The sequence below is a fragment of the Lactuca sativa genome, chromosome 1 (genome assembly GCF_002870075.4).
Source record: "Lactuca sativa cultivar Salinas chromosome 1, Lsat_Salinas_v11, whole genome shotgun sequence".
NCBI classification, from domain to species: Eukaryota; Viridiplantae; Streptophyta; class Magnoliopsida; order Asterales; family Asteraceae; genus Lactuca; species Lactuca sativa.
In genome coordinates this window covers 10,975,880-10,993,235 of record NC_056623.2, presented here as the reverse complement: position 1 = coordinate 10,993,235, position 17,356 = coordinate 10,975,880, and the positions used below count along the sequence as shown (strand labels likewise).

The 17,356-nt window shown below is 44.5% G+C and overlaps 2 protein-coding genes across 2 annotated transcripts; both read right to left on the bottom strand.

The window, feature by feature from the left end:
* Positions 1-11,369: 11,369 nt before the first annotated feature.
* On the bottom strand, positions 11,370-12,619 carry LOC128126966 (uncharacterized). The gene is made up of 2 exons (XM_052765148.1): positions 11,905-12,619; positions 11,370-11,836 (listed from the first exon to the last, which is right to left on the bottom strand). The coding sequence occupies exons 1-2, from the start codon at positions 12,617-12,619 to the stop codon at positions 11,370-11,372; spliced, it is 1,182 nt and encodes a 393-aa protein (XP_052621108.1).
* Positions 12,620-12,743: 124 nt separating this feature from the next.
* On the bottom strand, positions 12,744-13,886 carry LOC111911023 (uncharacterized). The gene is made up of 2 exons (XM_023906802.3): positions 13,569-13,886; positions 12,744-13,493 (listed from the first exon to the last, which is right to left on the bottom strand). The coding sequence occupies exons 1-2, from the start codon at positions 13,884-13,886 to the stop codon at positions 12,918-12,920; spliced, it is 894 nt and encodes a 297-aa protein (XP_023762570.2). The 3' UTR covers positions 12,744-12,917.
* Between the last annotated feature and the right edge of the window lie 3,470 nt (positions 13,887-17,356).

Sequence of the window (17,356 nt, the reverse complement as noted above, 5' to 3'; positions counted from 1 at the left end):
CGCGCCGGCTCCTTTCCCCTAGCTGAGGAGATACCTGAAACCAAAACTGAAAACTGTAAGCACAAAGCTTAGTGAGTTCCCCCATAATACCACATACCATGCAACAAGTAACAACCATTATTCAGCTAGGAGTTACGGGCCTTGCCCACACTCGGGAAGATACGGGCCCTGCCCACACTTCGCTAGCCGGGAGATACGGGCCTCGCCCACACTCGTGAAGATACGGGCCCTGCCCACACTTCGCTATCTGGGAGATACGGGCCTAGCCCACACTCCGACCTTGGCGAGATACGGGCCCTGCCCACACTCAACCACTAACCCATAACATACAAGTATCATGCAGACAACAAGTATAAGCAATACTATCATATTAACACATATACCGTACTTAACTACAACAGAGATACGGGTTCGACCCACACTCTAGTACTAGCATCTCGTCTACACGGGTCGGCCTTGGTGCCCTAGACCCGTTCCTACTGGGAAGGAAACTCACCTCGAAATAGCTGCTGGTCTGCGTGGGAACTGATCACCTACTACTGCTGTTGCTGCTCCGGAAACCCTCCGGCTGCAATTCCCACAATATACTCAATCAAACACTGCTCACTGACCTTTGGGTAAAATGACCATTTTACCCCTGACCTTGCCCCAAGTCAAAGTCAGAGTCAACTTTCAGTTGACCTCGACTCGCCGAGTTGGCTTTCCGACTCGCCGAGTCCCTACGCAAACGACTGCCCTGAATCCCGATCCTACCCGTCGAGTTAGGCGACGACTCGACGGGTTCGCCTTCAAGACCAATACTCAAGTCCTTCATCCTACTCGCCGAGTTGTATGAACAACTCGTCGAGTCCATCTTCATCCGAAGAACACCCATGTTAAGACTCGCCGAGTTGTATGAACAACTCGTCGAGTCTGTTCTTGATCTAAGGAGATTGCCTTGAACTCGTCGAGTCAGGGCATTGACTCGCCGAGTACCTCCATAGATGGGTTAAGCTTCCGACTCACTGAGTCACACCCTGTGACTCACTGCTCACTCGACACTACGGAAAGGGGACAAACTCGAAGACTCGCGAGCAGACTCGCCGAGTCACATGAACGACTTGCCGAGTCGCTGCCATGCACTCCTAAAATATACCGATTTGCTCGATTCCAGTCCATGCCATTCATAGATCTGGACTCCTAGGACACGAATCACACGTAAAGTTTCCAACTTTACGTGTGGATATTCACCAATATGGATTATAGGGCTCAAAATCTCTCAAAAGGGTAGATCTAGGGCTAACAAGCCACATGGGGCCAAAAAGCTAACAGATCTGAGCTCCTGGAGCTCAATCTTGCATAGATCCAAAGGCCAAACGCCTTATTACGACATATAATGCACATACAAACTTGGGGAATTGACCAAGAAGGACCCAAATGAAGTTTTAAGCATAGAATCAAGGGGAAAACGGGTTATACCTCAAAGGAACTGCTGGAAGGACATAAATAATGCTTGGATGGCTTCCCTTCTTCTGGATCTACTTCCTTCCTCTTTCAAAGCCTTCAAAAACACACCCACTAACCTCAAACTCTCAAAGAAATAGCTTAGAACGAGAGATACAGGGCTTTAAGGGTCAATGGGGGCCGGCTTGGGGCTGATAAGTCCTTTAAATAGGGTGCAAACCCCTGAAACTTAGGGTTTCATCCAACAGCTGTGACTCGCTGAGTCCAGGATATGGACTCGCCGAGTCACCAACTTAAACGTGTCCCGGGTCCCGCATCCACTCGGCGAGTCGGACCTATGACTCGCCGAGTCCAAGGCAAAAAGAAAGGAAATACTCAATAACATTTACGTACCAGGAACCGGGTGCTACAAATCTCCCCCACTTATTTTAGACTTCGTCCTCGAAGTCTGCTGCTCGATCCTGAAACAGCTCGGGATAATGCTCCATCATCTCGTCTACCGGCTCCCAAGTCCACTCTGAACCCTTGCGGTGCTGCCATTGCACCTTCACTAGCTCCACCCTCTTGTTCCTTAAATCCTTTGACTTCCTGTCGAGGATTGCGACTGGGCGCTCAATGTAGTTCAGGCTGTCATCAACCTGAATATCCTCCAAAGGTACTACTGCAGAATCGTCCACTAGGCACTTCCGCAACTGCGAAACATGGAAAGTGCTGTGGATCTGGCTAAGCTCGGCTGGCAGATCCAGCCTATATGCTACCTTGCCCACCCGGGCTACGACCCTGAACGGTCCGATGAATCGCGGGCCCAACTTGCCCCGCTTCCTGAATCGGATGACGCCTTTCCACGGCGACACCTTCAGGAGAACCATATCCCCGACCTGGAACTCTAAGTCGGATCGACGCTTGTCGGCATAACTTTTTTGCCGACTCTGAGCAGTCTGAAGCCTGCTCCGGACCTGCTGGATCCTCTCAGTCGTCTTGAGCACCACTTCGGTGCTTCCCATGACTCTCTGGCCAACCTCACCCCAGCATATCGGGGTCCTACACCTCCTTCCGTACAACATCTCGAAGGGAGGGCGGTCGATACTCGCGTGATAGCTGTTGTTGTAGGAGAACTCGGCCAGGGGAAGATAGGTATCCCAGCTACCACCGAAATCTAGCACGCACGCCCGCAACATATCCTCCAGAGTCTGGATGGTCCGCTCGCTATGCCCATCCGTCTGCGGGTGAAAGGCAGTGCTAAAATGCAGACGAGTGCCCAACTCGTCATGGAATCTCTTCCAAAACCTGGAAGTGAAACGCACATCCCTGTCCGAGATCACCGATACTGGCACCCCATGCCGTGCCACAATCTCCCTGATATAGATGTCGGCCAATTTCTCGGCCGATATGCTCTCCTGAATCGGAATAAAGTGAGCACTCTTGGTCAATCTATCCACGATGACCCAAATCGAATCCACCCCACGTGCGGTCCTGGGAAGCTTCGTGATAAAATCCATCGTGATATCTTCCCATTTCCACAGTGGAATATCCAACGGCTGCATCTTGCCATGCGGTCTCTGATGTTCGGCCTTGACCTTCCTGCAGGTCAAACATCGCTCGACATACCATGCCACATCCCGCTTCATGCAGGGCCACCAATAGTCTAGACGAAGATCCCTATACATCTTCGTCGCCCCGGGATGAATAGAGAATCGGGACTTGTGCGCCTCCTCCATCAAAATCTGGCGCACGCCTCCGTGATACGGCACCCACACCTTATGGTGTAGTGTCAATAACCCTCGGCTATCATAATCGAAGGAGGAAACCTGACCTACTACACGCTCGCTCTTCCGATGCTCCTCCTTGATAGCCTCCTGTTGAGCCTCCCGAATCTGCTCCAACAGGGGAGTCACCACGGTCATCCGCATGCAAACATCCCTGATCGGCGCCGCCTTGCGGCTAAGCGCATCGGCCACCACATTGGCCTTCCCCGGATGGTAAAGGATATCGCAATCATAATCCTTCACCACATCCAACCACCGACGCTGCCTCATGTTCAGATTCGGCTGATCCATGAGGTACCTCAAGCTCTTGTGGTCCGTGTAGATGGTACATCGAACCCCATAGAGGTAATGTCGCCAAATCTTGAGGGCAAATACCACCGCCCCCAACTCCAAATCGTGCGTCGGGTAGTTCGCCTCGTGAGGCTTGAGCTGCCTCGAAGCGTAAGCAATGACATGCCCCCTTTGCATCAGCACCGCGCCCAACCCAGAAATGGACGCATCACAATAAACCACAAAATCCTCTACGCCCTCTGGCAGGGCTAAGATCGGCGCCTCACACAATCTCTGTCTCAGCGTCTCAAATGCAGCCTGCTGCTCGGGTCCTCACCGAAAGACCACGGCTCTCTTCGTCAGCCGCGTCAGGGGCACGGCTATCTTGGAGAAATCCTGGATAAATCTCCGATAGTAGCCTGCCAATCCCAGGAAACTCCGAATCTCAGATGGAGACTTCGGAACCTCCCATCTCATCACGGCCTCGACCTTGGCCGGATCGACCAGAATCCCGTTCTGGTTGACGAGGTGTCCCAGAAATTGCAACTCGCGCAACCAAAACTCACACTTGGAGAACTTGGCATACAAGCTCTCCCTCCTCAGGATCTCTAACACCTCTCTCAAATGCTCCTCATGTTCCTCCCGGGTCTTGGAATAAACCAAGATATCATCGATAAAGACTATCACAGACCGGTCCAGCATCGGTCTGCATACACGGTTCATGAGGTCCATGAACGCGGCAGGAGCATTGGTGAGCCCAAACGGCATCACCATGAACTCGTAATGGCCATAGCGCGTCCGAAACGCGGTCTTCTGCATATCCTCCTCCCTGACCCTCATCTGATGATAACCCGAACCCAAATCAATCTTGGAGAACCAAGATGCGCCCTGAAGCTGGTCAAAGAGGTCATCAATCCTCGGAAGCGGGTAACGGTTCTTCACCGTTACCTTGTTCAGCTCCCGATAATCTATACACATCCGATGCGACCCGTCCTTCTTCTTCACAAACAGAATCGGGGCTCCCCAGGGCGAACTGCTCGGACGAATGAACCCCTTGTCTAGCAGCTCCTGCAGCTGCGTAGACAACTCCTGCATCTCGGGAGGAGCCAACCGATACGGCGCCTTGGCTATCGCAGCCGCACCAGGAACAAGGTCGATCCTGAACTCCACCTGTCGCTCCGGAGGTATCCCAGGAAGCTGCTCTGGGAAGACGTCTACAAAGTCCCGAACCACCGGAACCTCGCTCATCGATGCATTACCCGCCTTTCGGGTATCCATCATATACGCGACATAACCTGCGCATCCCTGCTGGAGATAGCGCCTAGCCCTCGCTGCTGAACATACAGCGGGTCCACACTGCGGCCTTTCTCCATGAATCACCAACTCTCCCCCACTTGGGGTCCTGACCCGCACTAGCTGCTGCGCGCAATCTATCACCGCCCCATTAGGGCTCAACCAATCCATGCCAATAATCACCTTGTTCCCACGCAACGGTATGGGAACCAAGTCTACCAAGTAACGCTCCTCGAACAACCGCAGAACGCAATCTCGGAATACCATCGATGCTCGCATCGAACGATCATCAGCAATCTCTACTTCTAAAGGACAATCTAACTCTCCTGAAGCCTCATGAAACCTCTTGCTAAGCGCAAGAGAAACAAACGATCGGGATGCACCCGAATCAAACAATACCTGAACTGGGATGCCGTTCACATGGAACGATCCTAAAGCATACAGAGCACATATCAATATCATAACATCATAAAAATAAGACAGAAGGAAAGAATCATACCCGTCACCACATCGGGTGAGGCGCGTGCCTCCTCGGTAGTCAGCTGAAATGCCCGGCTCCTCACCACTGGAGCCTCTGCCTTGCCCTGCCGACCATCCGTGATCCGCAGGGTCGCTGGAGCTGGCGCCTTCACTGGCGCTGAAACTGTCAACTGGGGGCAATTGGCCTTCTTGTGGCCCCTCTGATTGCAGTGAAAACACAGCAACTCTGATGTCTGAATAGCTGAAACTGGAGCAGTACAATCCCTGCTAAAGTGCCCTGCCTTGCCGCACTTGTAGCAGCCTACTGAACCCATCCTACATGCCCCCACATGCGACCTGCCGCATTTCCCGCAGCGGCTCGGTCCTGACTGACCTTTCGGCCTACCATCTGATCCCTTGGGCTTCTTCCCCGAAGCCCCTCCTGCCTGACCCTCCTCTAGTTTCCGTTTCCGGATGTGCTCCAAATCTATCTCCCTCTCCCTTGCCCTGGCAATCATGGAGTCCAGGGTAGGGCAAGCCGAAAAGCTAACATGCTCCCGGATGTCAGCTCGTAGCATATCATGGTAACGAGTCCTCCTCATGTCCTCGTCACCGGCATACTGGGGCACCAACAAAGCCCTCTCCCTGAACTTGGCGGTGATCTCCGCCACAGTCTCCGTCGTCTGCCTCATGTCGAGAAATTCCCTGGCCAGCTGCTGAAGCTCGACCGCCGGCGCGAACTCTGTCCTGAACCTGGTCACAAAGTCCGACCAGGTCATAGCCTCGATAGCTGAGGCTCCCAACGAGTCACCCACTGACTCCCACCAATCCCGGGCTCGGTCCCGTAGACATCCCGCTGCATACCTCACCTTCGACCCCTCGGGGCAGAAGCTGGTCAACTGGGCAGACTCGATGTCTGCAATCCATCGCCTGGCAACAATGGGGTCTTTCACCCCATGGAAATCCGGCGCACCGCTGCCCCTGAAGTCCTTGAAGGACAGCGTGCGAGATCCTGACTGGCTAGATGCCATATCACTCCTGAATGCCCGAAGGCGATCCTCCATCAACTCCATGATCCCTTCCTTGATCGACCCAAAGATAATGGGAGTCGACTCAAGGATACCCCTGGTGATCTCTGACGCGATGAACTCGCGTAGCCCCTCATCAATTGGCTCGGAACCTGATCCCGAACCTGACCCCTCTCCTGAGCCACCATCTACCGGCCTCGATCGGAGTACCACCATTCTGCAATACATCACAACAATCATTAGCGATACTGATACTCCCTGAGGGATCACATCTACTTACAAGTTCCCTGGTCTTATCTTGGTCATCCTTGGTTCGGGTACAGATCCTCTGCTTTCAGTAGTACGGGCCCATACTACCTTCCACATCTATCCGTACCTTCTTCAAGGATTGCCTCGACTCCACCAGATCCCTTTCACTATTGCTGATCACTGTTATACTCATCCTAGGCTTGCCCTAGGGAAATCTCTAGTTCCACTCTAACCAGTCCTCAGCTGCTACAGGCCTCCTTGTAATGCCAGTTAGCCATTACCCGAATACCATCACATGTGACGAGGCCCAAATAATTCTTCGAGTATCCGACTCGTCCCTACAACGGTTGGACTCAAACAAGAGCTGCGCAGTAGGATCAAATCCGGCACTCTAAGATTATTCAACCCTGGTCACACGTGGCGTGACGCATTCGCCTAATGGCTAACTCCCATTATTCAGAGTCCCACGAAGCACGAAGCAAGCAACATTCAGATAAGGGGTAACAATCTCAACTAACTCCATCACCTTCAGGAACTGAGCTAGCATAAAGTGCTAAGCTCATACTACCAGGCATAACCTAATCAGGCTATCCTACTTACTATCTACCCGATAACTAGCATGCAATTTTCATACAACTAAAACACAAATAGAAGGCACATAAGGTATCACTCCTAGATCCTTAGTCCTATTCTAGCATGCTGTTCTACGAAAGCTGATAAACATAACATAAACTTGTATGGGTACTTTGGGGAATACTTACTCGAGCTCGGCCGGTCGCGCACATCACACACACTTCGTTCTTTCTCAAAATTCTTTTCTCAATTTTCAAAAACATTTTCTTTCAGAAAATCTTTTAATCCCTCGATTTGAGTTCAGACACCCCCGAAGGTGTGTCCGAATCCCTCAAACCAGGGCTCTGATACCAACTTGTAACAACCCAATTTTCATGACCAAAAATTTCGTTTTAAAAACATCACTTCTAGAGAATATAAAAGGACTAAAACATTGTCTGATCAAATACCACGCCAGTGAACCGTGTCTAAAAACCAAGTCATACATTTAATTAAAATATCAGAGTATAAATCCCAGTGGAGCTCGTAAATGCGGAAATCGGAGAGTGTGTGCGTGACGTGCCGCTACCGCGTCGGCTCCTTTCCCCTAGCTGAGGAGATACCTGAAACCAAAACTGAAAACTGTAAGCACAAAGCTTAGTGAGTTCCCCCATAATACCACATACCATGCAACAAGTAACAACCATTATTCATCTAGGAGTTACGGGCCTTGCCCACACTCGGGAAGATACGGGCCCTGCCCACACTTCGCTAGCCGGGAGATACGGGCCTCGCCCACACTCGTGAAGATACGGGCCCTGCCCACACTTCGCTATCTGGGAGATACGGGCCTAGCCCACACTCCGACCTTGGCGAGATACGGGCCCTGCCCACACTCAACCACTAACCCATAACATACAAGTATCATGCAGACAACAAGTATAAGCAATACTATCATATTAACACATATACCGTACTTAACTACAACAGAGATACGGGCTCGGCCCACACTCTAGTACTAGCATCTCGTCTACACGGGTCGGCCTTGGTGCCCTAGACCCGTTCCTACTGGGAAGGAAACTCACCTCGAAATAGCTGTTGGTCTGCGTGGGAACTGATCACCTACTACTGTTGCTGCTGCTCCGGAAACCCTCCGGCTGCAATTCCCACAATATACTCAATCAAACACTGCTCACTGACCTTTGGGTAAAATGACCATTTTACCCCTGACCTTGCCCCAAGTCAAAGTCAGAGTCAACTTTCAGTTGACCTCGACTCGCCGAGTTGGCTTTCCGACTCGCCGAGTCCCTACGCAAACGACTGCCCTGAATCCCGATCCTACCCGTCGAGTTAGGCGACGACTCGACGGGTTCGCCTTCAAGACCAATACTCAAGTCCTTCATCCTACTCGCCGAGTTGTATGAACAACTCGTCGAGTCCATCTTCATCCGAAGAACACCCATGCTAAGACTCGCCGAGTTGTATGAACAACTCGTCGAGTCTGTTCTTGATCTAAGGAGATTGCCTTGAACTCGCCGAGTCAGGGCATTGACTCGCCGAGTACCTCCATAGATGGGTTAAGCTTCCGACTCACTGAGTCACACCCTGTGACTCACTGCTCACTCGACACTACGGAAAGGGGACAAACTCGAAGACTCGCGAGCAGACTCGCCGAGTCACATGAACGACTCGCCGAGTCGCTGCCATGCACTCCTAAAATATACCGATTTGCTCGATTCCAGTCCATGCCATTCATAGATCTGGACTCCTAGGACACGAATCACACGTAAAGTTTCCAACTTTACGTGTGGATATTCACCAATATGGATTATAGGGCTCAAAATCTCTCAAAAGGGTAGATCTAGGGCTAACAAGCCACATGGGGCCAAAAAGCTAACAGATCTGAGCTCCTGGAGCTCAATCTTGCATAGATCCAAAGGCCAAACGCCTTATTACGACATATAATGCACATACAAACTTGGGGAATTGACCAAGAAGGACCCAAATGAAGTTTTAAGCATAGAATCAAGGGGAAAACGGGTTATACCTCAAAGGAACTGCTGGAAGGACACAAATAATGCTTGGATGGCTTCCCTTCTTCTGGATCTACTTCCTTCCTCTTTCAAAGCCTTCAAAAACACACCCACTAACCTCAAACTCTCAAAGAAATAGCTTAGAACGAGAGATACAGGGCTTTAAGGGTCAATGGGGGCCGGCTTGGGGCTGATAAGTCCTTTAAATAGGGTGCAAACCCCTGAAACTTAGGGTTTCATCCAACAGCTGTGACTCGCCGAGTCCAGGATATGGACTCGCCGAGTCACCAACTTAAACGTGTCCCGGGTCCCGCATCCACTCGGCGAGTCGGACCTATGACTCGCCGAGTCCAAGGCAAAAAGAAAGGAAATACTCAATAACATTTACGTACCAGGAACCGGGTGCTACACCGGCCCATTTTGTGATATGTGGTATACTAGTTGATTTAGTGATATGTGGTATACTAGTTGGTTATGTGTTGTGTGGTATGCTAGTTGTCTCTATGATATTTGCATGAAAGACCATGGGGGAGCCCATGACACTTGGATGTCAGACCATGTGGGGGAGCCCATGGCAATCCAGGTAAAGACCATGGGGGAGCCCATGGCACTTGGATATTAGATCATGTGGGGGAGCCCGTGGCTTTGTGGGTAAAGACCATGGGGAGCCCATGGCACATAGGTGTAAGACCCCGGGGGAGCCCACGACATCCTAGAGTAAGACCTTGGGGGGAGCCCACGACATCCTCATATGTTATATGCATGGATTATGTTATTATGTGGATTATGTGGGGTATGCTCTGGGGAACTCACTAAGTTTTATGCTTACAGTTTTGTTTATGGTTTCAGATGTCACTGGTTTGGGAAGGAAGGGTCCGACTTGATCGCAGCTCACACACCCGTGTTTTCCGCAAAATGTGATTTTGGGACGAACTCTGATAAATGTTTTTAAATAGCAATGTTTTTTGGAATGCTTGGATTTAGAAGATATTTGTGTTTTGACTATAATAAAAATGAAATTTTTACCCTTGATTTTTGGGTCGTTACATAACGAGAGATCAACACTTAAAAGGAAAAGGAATGAGAGATCATCAAAACCCGAAGTTGTGCCCTTCCATCTTAATTGCGCTGATCGCCAACACCCCACCCCTCCGATTTATGATAGACCCCCGGAGTCTGCAGCTCACCCCACACTCACTTCGGATTGTCGAAATCATCCTCGACCTCAGACTTCCACAACAATTGAGGTTGGGTATACCACCTTTGAAAGAGAGCCTAACCTACTAGAACTAGAAGTCACTACGGCAATTGGGAGTTTAATTGGTTTTGAAGTGAATGCCAGGAACCCAATATTGGTTGAAATCATCGGATAAAACGGTGAGGACAATGTAGATCAATGAATTTATTATCTCTTTATATACGTGGGATGGGGGAAGAATATAAGCTGAAGTGGGTTAGGAAACTAAAGGCTAAACATAGAATTTTTTTTTTGTTGCAATTCAAGAAACACAACTGTTGGATGTAGATCTCATTGATGTAGCAGCATGTTGGGAGTCTAGTGATTTTGGGGTAGAAAGAACAAACTCGGTGGGGAGATCAGGAGGTCTTTTAAACATTTGGAATAATCAAATTTTCACTTCAACGGAGATTATTGCCTCAAGACATTACCTGATAAATATTGTACACTAGTATGGTATTCAATCGCAAATCATTTTTGCAAAAAATTATGGGCCACAAGCATCCTGTAACAAAAAAGTGCTCTGGGAAGAATCAGTAAACATCAAAAACTAGAAGGAAGGAATATGTGTAATGGTGGGGGATTTCAATGTAGTTCGGAGGTCCGATGAAAGATTCAATTCGTTGTTTTGCTCAAGATCCGCTAGAGACTTCAACCTTTTCATCCATCAAGTTGGCCTTACTGATTTAAAAATGGGGGGGGGGGGGGCATCGTTTTACCTGTTTTTGTAATAGAGACTCGAAACTAAGGGGTCGTTTGATAGTTGCTGATTGGGTTAAAGCTGACTGGGTTAGAAATGCTGACTGAGTCACATCTGACTGAATTTATGCTGTTTGATTATTTATCTGACTGATTGTGCTGAATAATAAAAATGACCATATTATCCTTATGTTGTCCTTTTGTGTTGGATAAAAAAATTATAAAAATAAAAATTATCACATAAAATCCAAATTAAACATACATAATTTAAAATCCAAATACAAAGTGTAATACAAAAGCCAAGTACACATTGTCATACATAATAAAAAAAATATATCATTTAACGTAAACCATTTGAAAGTAACTGATTAGCAATCTGGTCACGCAAAGTAGTCATATACTCAACGGCTTCTGAACCCCATTCTATGCTTTGTATGTTTTGACCCTCACTTCCTCCACCTCCCACATTAGGAGTAACCATAGTGTTTTGTTCAAAGTTCGTAAATAGGTCATCTTGAATATCGTATTTCTTTATAAAATTATGGATCGCGACAGAGGCAATGACTATGTCTCTTTGCACGGGAAAAGGATAAGGAGCCATACGTTTTAAAATTGGAAATCTCGCTTTCAATACACCATAAGCACGTTCAATGATATTTCTAAGTTGTGCATGAGCATGATTAAACCTTTCTTCCTTGGTTAACGCTCTGTTTCTTCGAAAATCGGCTAACCAATACCTAGTATTGCGGTAAGGAGCCATAAATCCACGGGTGTTGGTGTATGCGGCATCACAAAGGTAATATTTATCTGTAGATGGGTGACAAATTAATCATATAAATAATATAGATAATAAAACTTATAGAAAATTGACAAACCTGGTGGAGGGAATGGAAATCCAGAAGTCGGATTAAATGCAACTTCTTTCAAAACTTTAGAATCGTGTGCTATGCCCTCCCATCCAGCCCATACAAAGGTGAATATCATATCAAAATCACAAATTCCTATTACATTTTGATAACATTCACCTTTTCCTCTTCCTCTATAGCGAGTTTGTTCATCAACGGGCAAAACTGCATGTACAAGTGTTCCATCTAGTGCACCTAATGCTCTAGGAAATATGTTTTTTAGCCGTCTATGTCGTTCCGAGGTATTTCTTGTTGTATTAGAAGATGTTGGTACAATAATTTCTCTTGCAAAACACATCATTGCTTTTAGCACTTCATGAAAACATTGATGAATCGTTTGTATGGAGTGGTGAAACCTTTCTTTAACAGCTCGAAAACGTTCATTATGTCCTATAACATGTAAAAATATAGCCATCTTCTCTTCAACGCTTATTGTCCTACTATGTTGCAACCAATTTCTTTGAGTAAAATGATTGCATAATAATACAAATGCATCTTGTGAAAGACGCATCATATCAAAACATTGTATAGGACATCCGTGTATCAAATCTTGTGTGTATGCATGTCCGGATTCTTCCGATTCGTTAGCTTTTATTCTTCCAATTCTTTTTTTTCTTTTTCGAACCAACATCAACCAATAGCATGAGAGTATAAGGAAACCTAAAAACTCACCTTCTTTATCCATATGTAACCTGTTACATGTTAAATACAAATCACATAAATTTTATAACATAAACCATAAAATTAATCAATAAAATTAAAATTAATGACATATAACTCCGTAACATAAAAATACATCACATAAAAATCCATAACATAAAAGTCAATACCAAATAACAATCCTAAACATAACACATAAACAACCTAAGCTTAAAAATCCTAAACATAACACGTAACAATCGTACACATAAAAATCCATAACATGTACCATAATATAAATCCATAAAGCATAAAGACAAAAACATCCTAAAGTCATACTAACGTCAACCAAGTAATCCAAAATTCTTTCCCGCACTTTTCACCCACAACTCACAAGTCGAAGACTCGAGGCGTAACCAAATTTTCCTGTTACCAGCATTTTCAGCGAACAACATAAGAACAGTGATGTATTTCGGATCAGAACTTCCCCACTCCAAGACTTTCAATTTTTCAATACATTCATCCATCTCCTTGTCAAGATTATGAGTTTGCGCAAATGCCTGAGCCGCCTTCATAATTTCCTTGCCAACCTCTCTTATGTCATCATCTAGTGTGTCTGTGGATGCATTTCGTTTTCCTCTTTTGTTTTTGGACCGAACAGACGAATCTACACTTGCATGTGATGCACTTGTAGGTGGGGGTACTGTTGAAGTTGAGGCTGGGATATCCATTTGAGGTGCTGTATCTACCATCTCGATATCATCATAATCTTGTGTAGTAAAGGCTTCTGCAGGATGAGGGAGTGTCGAAGATGGTCCCCAACTAGCAGCACCAGTCGAGGTCGCACCGTCAAACAACTGGGTGCATAGCTCAGGGTAAAGGAGGGGTGCATTTCTTAATTTCTCAACCATCTTGTTCAACTATTTGAAAAACAAAATGTTTTTATTATTAAACTTTTTTTTAAAAAAATAATGTGCTTTAAATTAAAAGAATACCTTCGCCTCCGCTTTCCACTCTTCATCCGTCATTTGAAACGTGTTTGTTATAGGATTATAGAGATTCCCAGTTTTGTTTTTTAATTTCAACCAAACTGCATACTTGCTTTTCAAATAGTCATAACGATATTTCATTTGTTTTTTGTCAACAACAAAGTCATGTTCTTTTTTTAGTTTTTTAGCTATTGTATTCCATGAGGTACCTTTAAGACCACTACCCTCCCGACCATTACTTGTTAGTTCTTGTATACATGCATCAAGAAAAGTTTTGTTCACAAAATCCGAAGACCAACTAGCTCTACTTCTCTTTTCTGCCATGTCTAAGGAATAAATGAATGATAAACATGTCACACAAATATATACACATATTTGCACACATAAACACAAATATATACACCTATAAACACACAAATTTGCACACATATACGCAAATATATATATATATATATATATATATATATATATATATATATACATATACACATGTATACAAATAGTCACAAATATTTCATATTTATAAATATACAAAGTTATTATGAGATAAAATAAAAAATGTGATTAAGATGAAAAGATAGAAAATTATATAAAAAAAATAAACAAACAATTCATCACATATAATAAATTGTTAATCTATAATAACAAAAATACCACACTCTAGTGTCTTGAATATAATTAAAATAAATTATATAAATATAAGAGTAAAATCGAAGTTTATGGTTGGCATTTTTAGCTTAAAATTGTTTTTTCATCCCAAATATGGTAAAACTTTTGTATTACAATATTGTTTATTAAAAATGTTGATGACTAGTGAAAAAGATAAACAACAAGAAAAAGAAACATGATTCGTCAATCAAATAATCTAAAAATGATGACAATAACACATCTTCAAGAATTCATGACCAGTTGACATTCACAAAAATATATGAACAGTTCTGGACAATTTTGCCCCTGCTTATGGGGTATTGACACAAAAAACATTCATACTTCCATGGCAACATGTCTAACAACAGCAAAAAGGTACCAGTAACAAAGAAAGAATAATGTGTACAACAGTTTTGAATGAAACATAAGAATACCAAAATAATTTTGGTGTTGTGGGTAGTAAAGAGTTATCCACACTGTGAGCAAATATATATTCATTTTAAGTAAAATATATATTAAGTAAAACATATGAAGGGCATGTGAGATTCTTAAGAGCATTTAACGAATATATTTATTCATTCTTTATTAAAGGTAGTTGGCGATCATATATACTGTGAGCAAATGCTTAACTATGCATGGTGATGCCATTGATTTATGAATTATGATAAGATTTACAGGTAACATCGCATTCTTATTCTCTAAATGAAATCAAGACAAAAATCGAAAAAAAAAACCTGCTGATGTTGTTGCTGTTGATCACGGTTTAGAGGTCTTCTTGCCGGCGACTTCTTGCTTCGTCTATTAAGGCTGTTGATGAAGGCTGCTCGAACTGTTTTTGATCGTTGATGAAGGCTGGTCGGATTGCTTTTGATCGATGGCCGTTTTCTTGCTTATTCGATGGCAGGATAACCAGGGAGAGGATGAAACAAAATCAAGCAAGACGGTAACGGGATGTAGGGCGCAAGACGTGTTTTTGGATTTTTTCTCTGGTCCGTCAAGTTGAAAGCAAGGACCGAATCCTTTGTTTTTTTTGGACCGAGTCCACATTCTGGACCGAGTCCTTATATCTATAATCCATATCAAACATGCCAATTGGGATTTTAAGACCCAGTCCCTCTTTGGACCCAGTTAGATACCATATCAAACGACACCTAAGCAAACTTGACAGATTCCTTGTTTGCCTAAGTCTCATTGACCTAATCCCATCCATCTCAGTCACAACATTACCAAGGAAACACTCAGACCACTATCCGATCCTACTTTCATCCACATGGTGCGACTTCGGACCCCAACCTTTTAAACTTTTCAACCCATGGATGTTGAGAGAAGGTTTTGAGCTTGTATTTATAAAAGCGTGGAATAATTTTAAAGGATTCGGAAACCCATATCAATACTTAGCTGTAAAACTCAAACATGTCAAAGAGGAATTAGAAAGATAGATGGCGGTAGATTACCTAAAAGAAGAAGAACACATTTTGAAAATTCAAAAGGTGGTGAATGACCTTGATAGAGAGGCTGAACCCAAACCTCTCACTAAGGCGGAAATGGAAACTAGGAAAAATGGATATAAAGAGATTGCTGAAAAAGAAAAAATAGCGGTCATTGATGTGGAGCAAAAAAAGCAAAAATTAAATGGCTAATAGACGAAGATGAAAATACTAGATTTTTTCATAGCTATGCAAACAACAAAAGTCGAAGTAATCGAATCAATGATATTATGATCAATGGTGAATGGTGCACGTATCCAACGAAAATAAAAGCAGAGGTTTTACGATTCTTTCAGGAGAAATTTACTGAGCAATGGTCTCAAAGACCTAAATTTAGGAGTCCCTTGTTTAAGAAAATACCATAATCGGATTCTCAAGCCTTAGAAATGCCATTCTCACTCGAAGAAATAAAAGCAGCCGTTTGGGCATGTGGGAATGAAAAGTCGTCGGGTCCAGACGGGTTTACGTTCCAGTTCATAAAAAATATTGGGAGGTGTTACTCGGAGACATCGCAGTTGTGGTTAAACATTTTGAGTGGCATGGTCAACTCGACAAATCATGCACCTCTTCCTTCATTTCCTTAATACCCAAGGTTAAAGACCCTTTAAAGATTAGTGACTTTAATCCAATCAGCCTCATTGGGTGTATTTACAAGATCATAGCCAAAATTCTTGCAATGCGGATAAAGAAAGTAATGGGGAGATGCATCAATGAAGTCCAGTCGGCATATGTGGACAACATGAACATATTAGATGGACTGCTGGTGGTTAACGAGATTTGTTCGTGGGCAAAAAAGACAAATAAAAAGATACTGCTTTTTAAGGCTGACTTTGACAAGGCATTCGATTCAATAAATTGGGAATTTTGGACAACAATTTAATGCAAATGGGTTTCGGTGATAGGTGGTGAATATGGATGAAAGGGTGTTTACAATCATCGTACGCCTCTGTTTTAGTCAATGGAAACCCAACAATAGAATTCAAGACCTCGAAAGGCGTTCAACAAGGAGACTCCCTCTCCCCCTTCCTCTTTATTGTTGCCATGGAAGGCTTGAGCGTGACGATGCAAGATCCCATTAAACGGGGGTCTTTCTAGGACTGCAATTACCGAACGATGGCCCAATAGTCTCACATCTTTCATACGCTGACGATGCATTATTTGTGGGTGAGTGGTCTAAACAAAATCTCAAAAATCTGTCATGAGTCCTACGTTGCTTCCAACTTGCCTCTGCACTAAAGGTCAATTTCAAATGTGAAATCCCCATTTTCACGGCCAGAAAAGACCGATTTTGTTTATAATTTATAAAAATCAGAGTATCTCTTTTAAGAAAAACATTGCGGAATTTGTTCCCACAAAAACGTGATGATTACATTATCAAGGCATTTCCGAAGAAATGTATTTTTATTCATGTTAAAACATTTGGGATGTCATCGTCAATACAGAAACATAAGCATAAACAGAACTTACACTTATTATCACTAGTGATTTATATCTCCTTAATCTCTCGGTGTAATATGACTTCATACCAACACCTGAGATATAAATAAACTGAGTGGGTCAGGTTGGGAAACCTGGTGAGTAGATATGGATTTCAATCCCACAATGTTATATATATATATATATATATATATATATATATATATATATATAAATTCACAC

Bases quoted from the DNA above. Each gene is read 5' to 3' on its own strand.
- LOC128126966 (XM_052765148.1), bottom strand. From the start codon at position 12,619: ATGGATAAAGAAGGTGAGTTTTTAGGTTTCCTTATACTCTCATGCTAT. The intron at 11,837-11,904 runs GTTTGTCAATTT...ACCCATCTACAG, and splicing joins ATTTCCATTCCCTCCACCAG to ATAAATATTACCTTTGTGAT.
- LOC111911023 (XM_023906802.3), bottom strand. From the start codon at position 13,886: ATGGCAGAAAAGAGAAGTAGAGCTAGTTGGTCTTCGGATTTTGTGAAC. The intron at 13,494-13,568 runs GTATTCTTTTAA...TTTTTCAAATAG, and splicing joins AGTGGAAAGCGGAGGCGAAG to TTGAACAAGATGGTTGAGAA.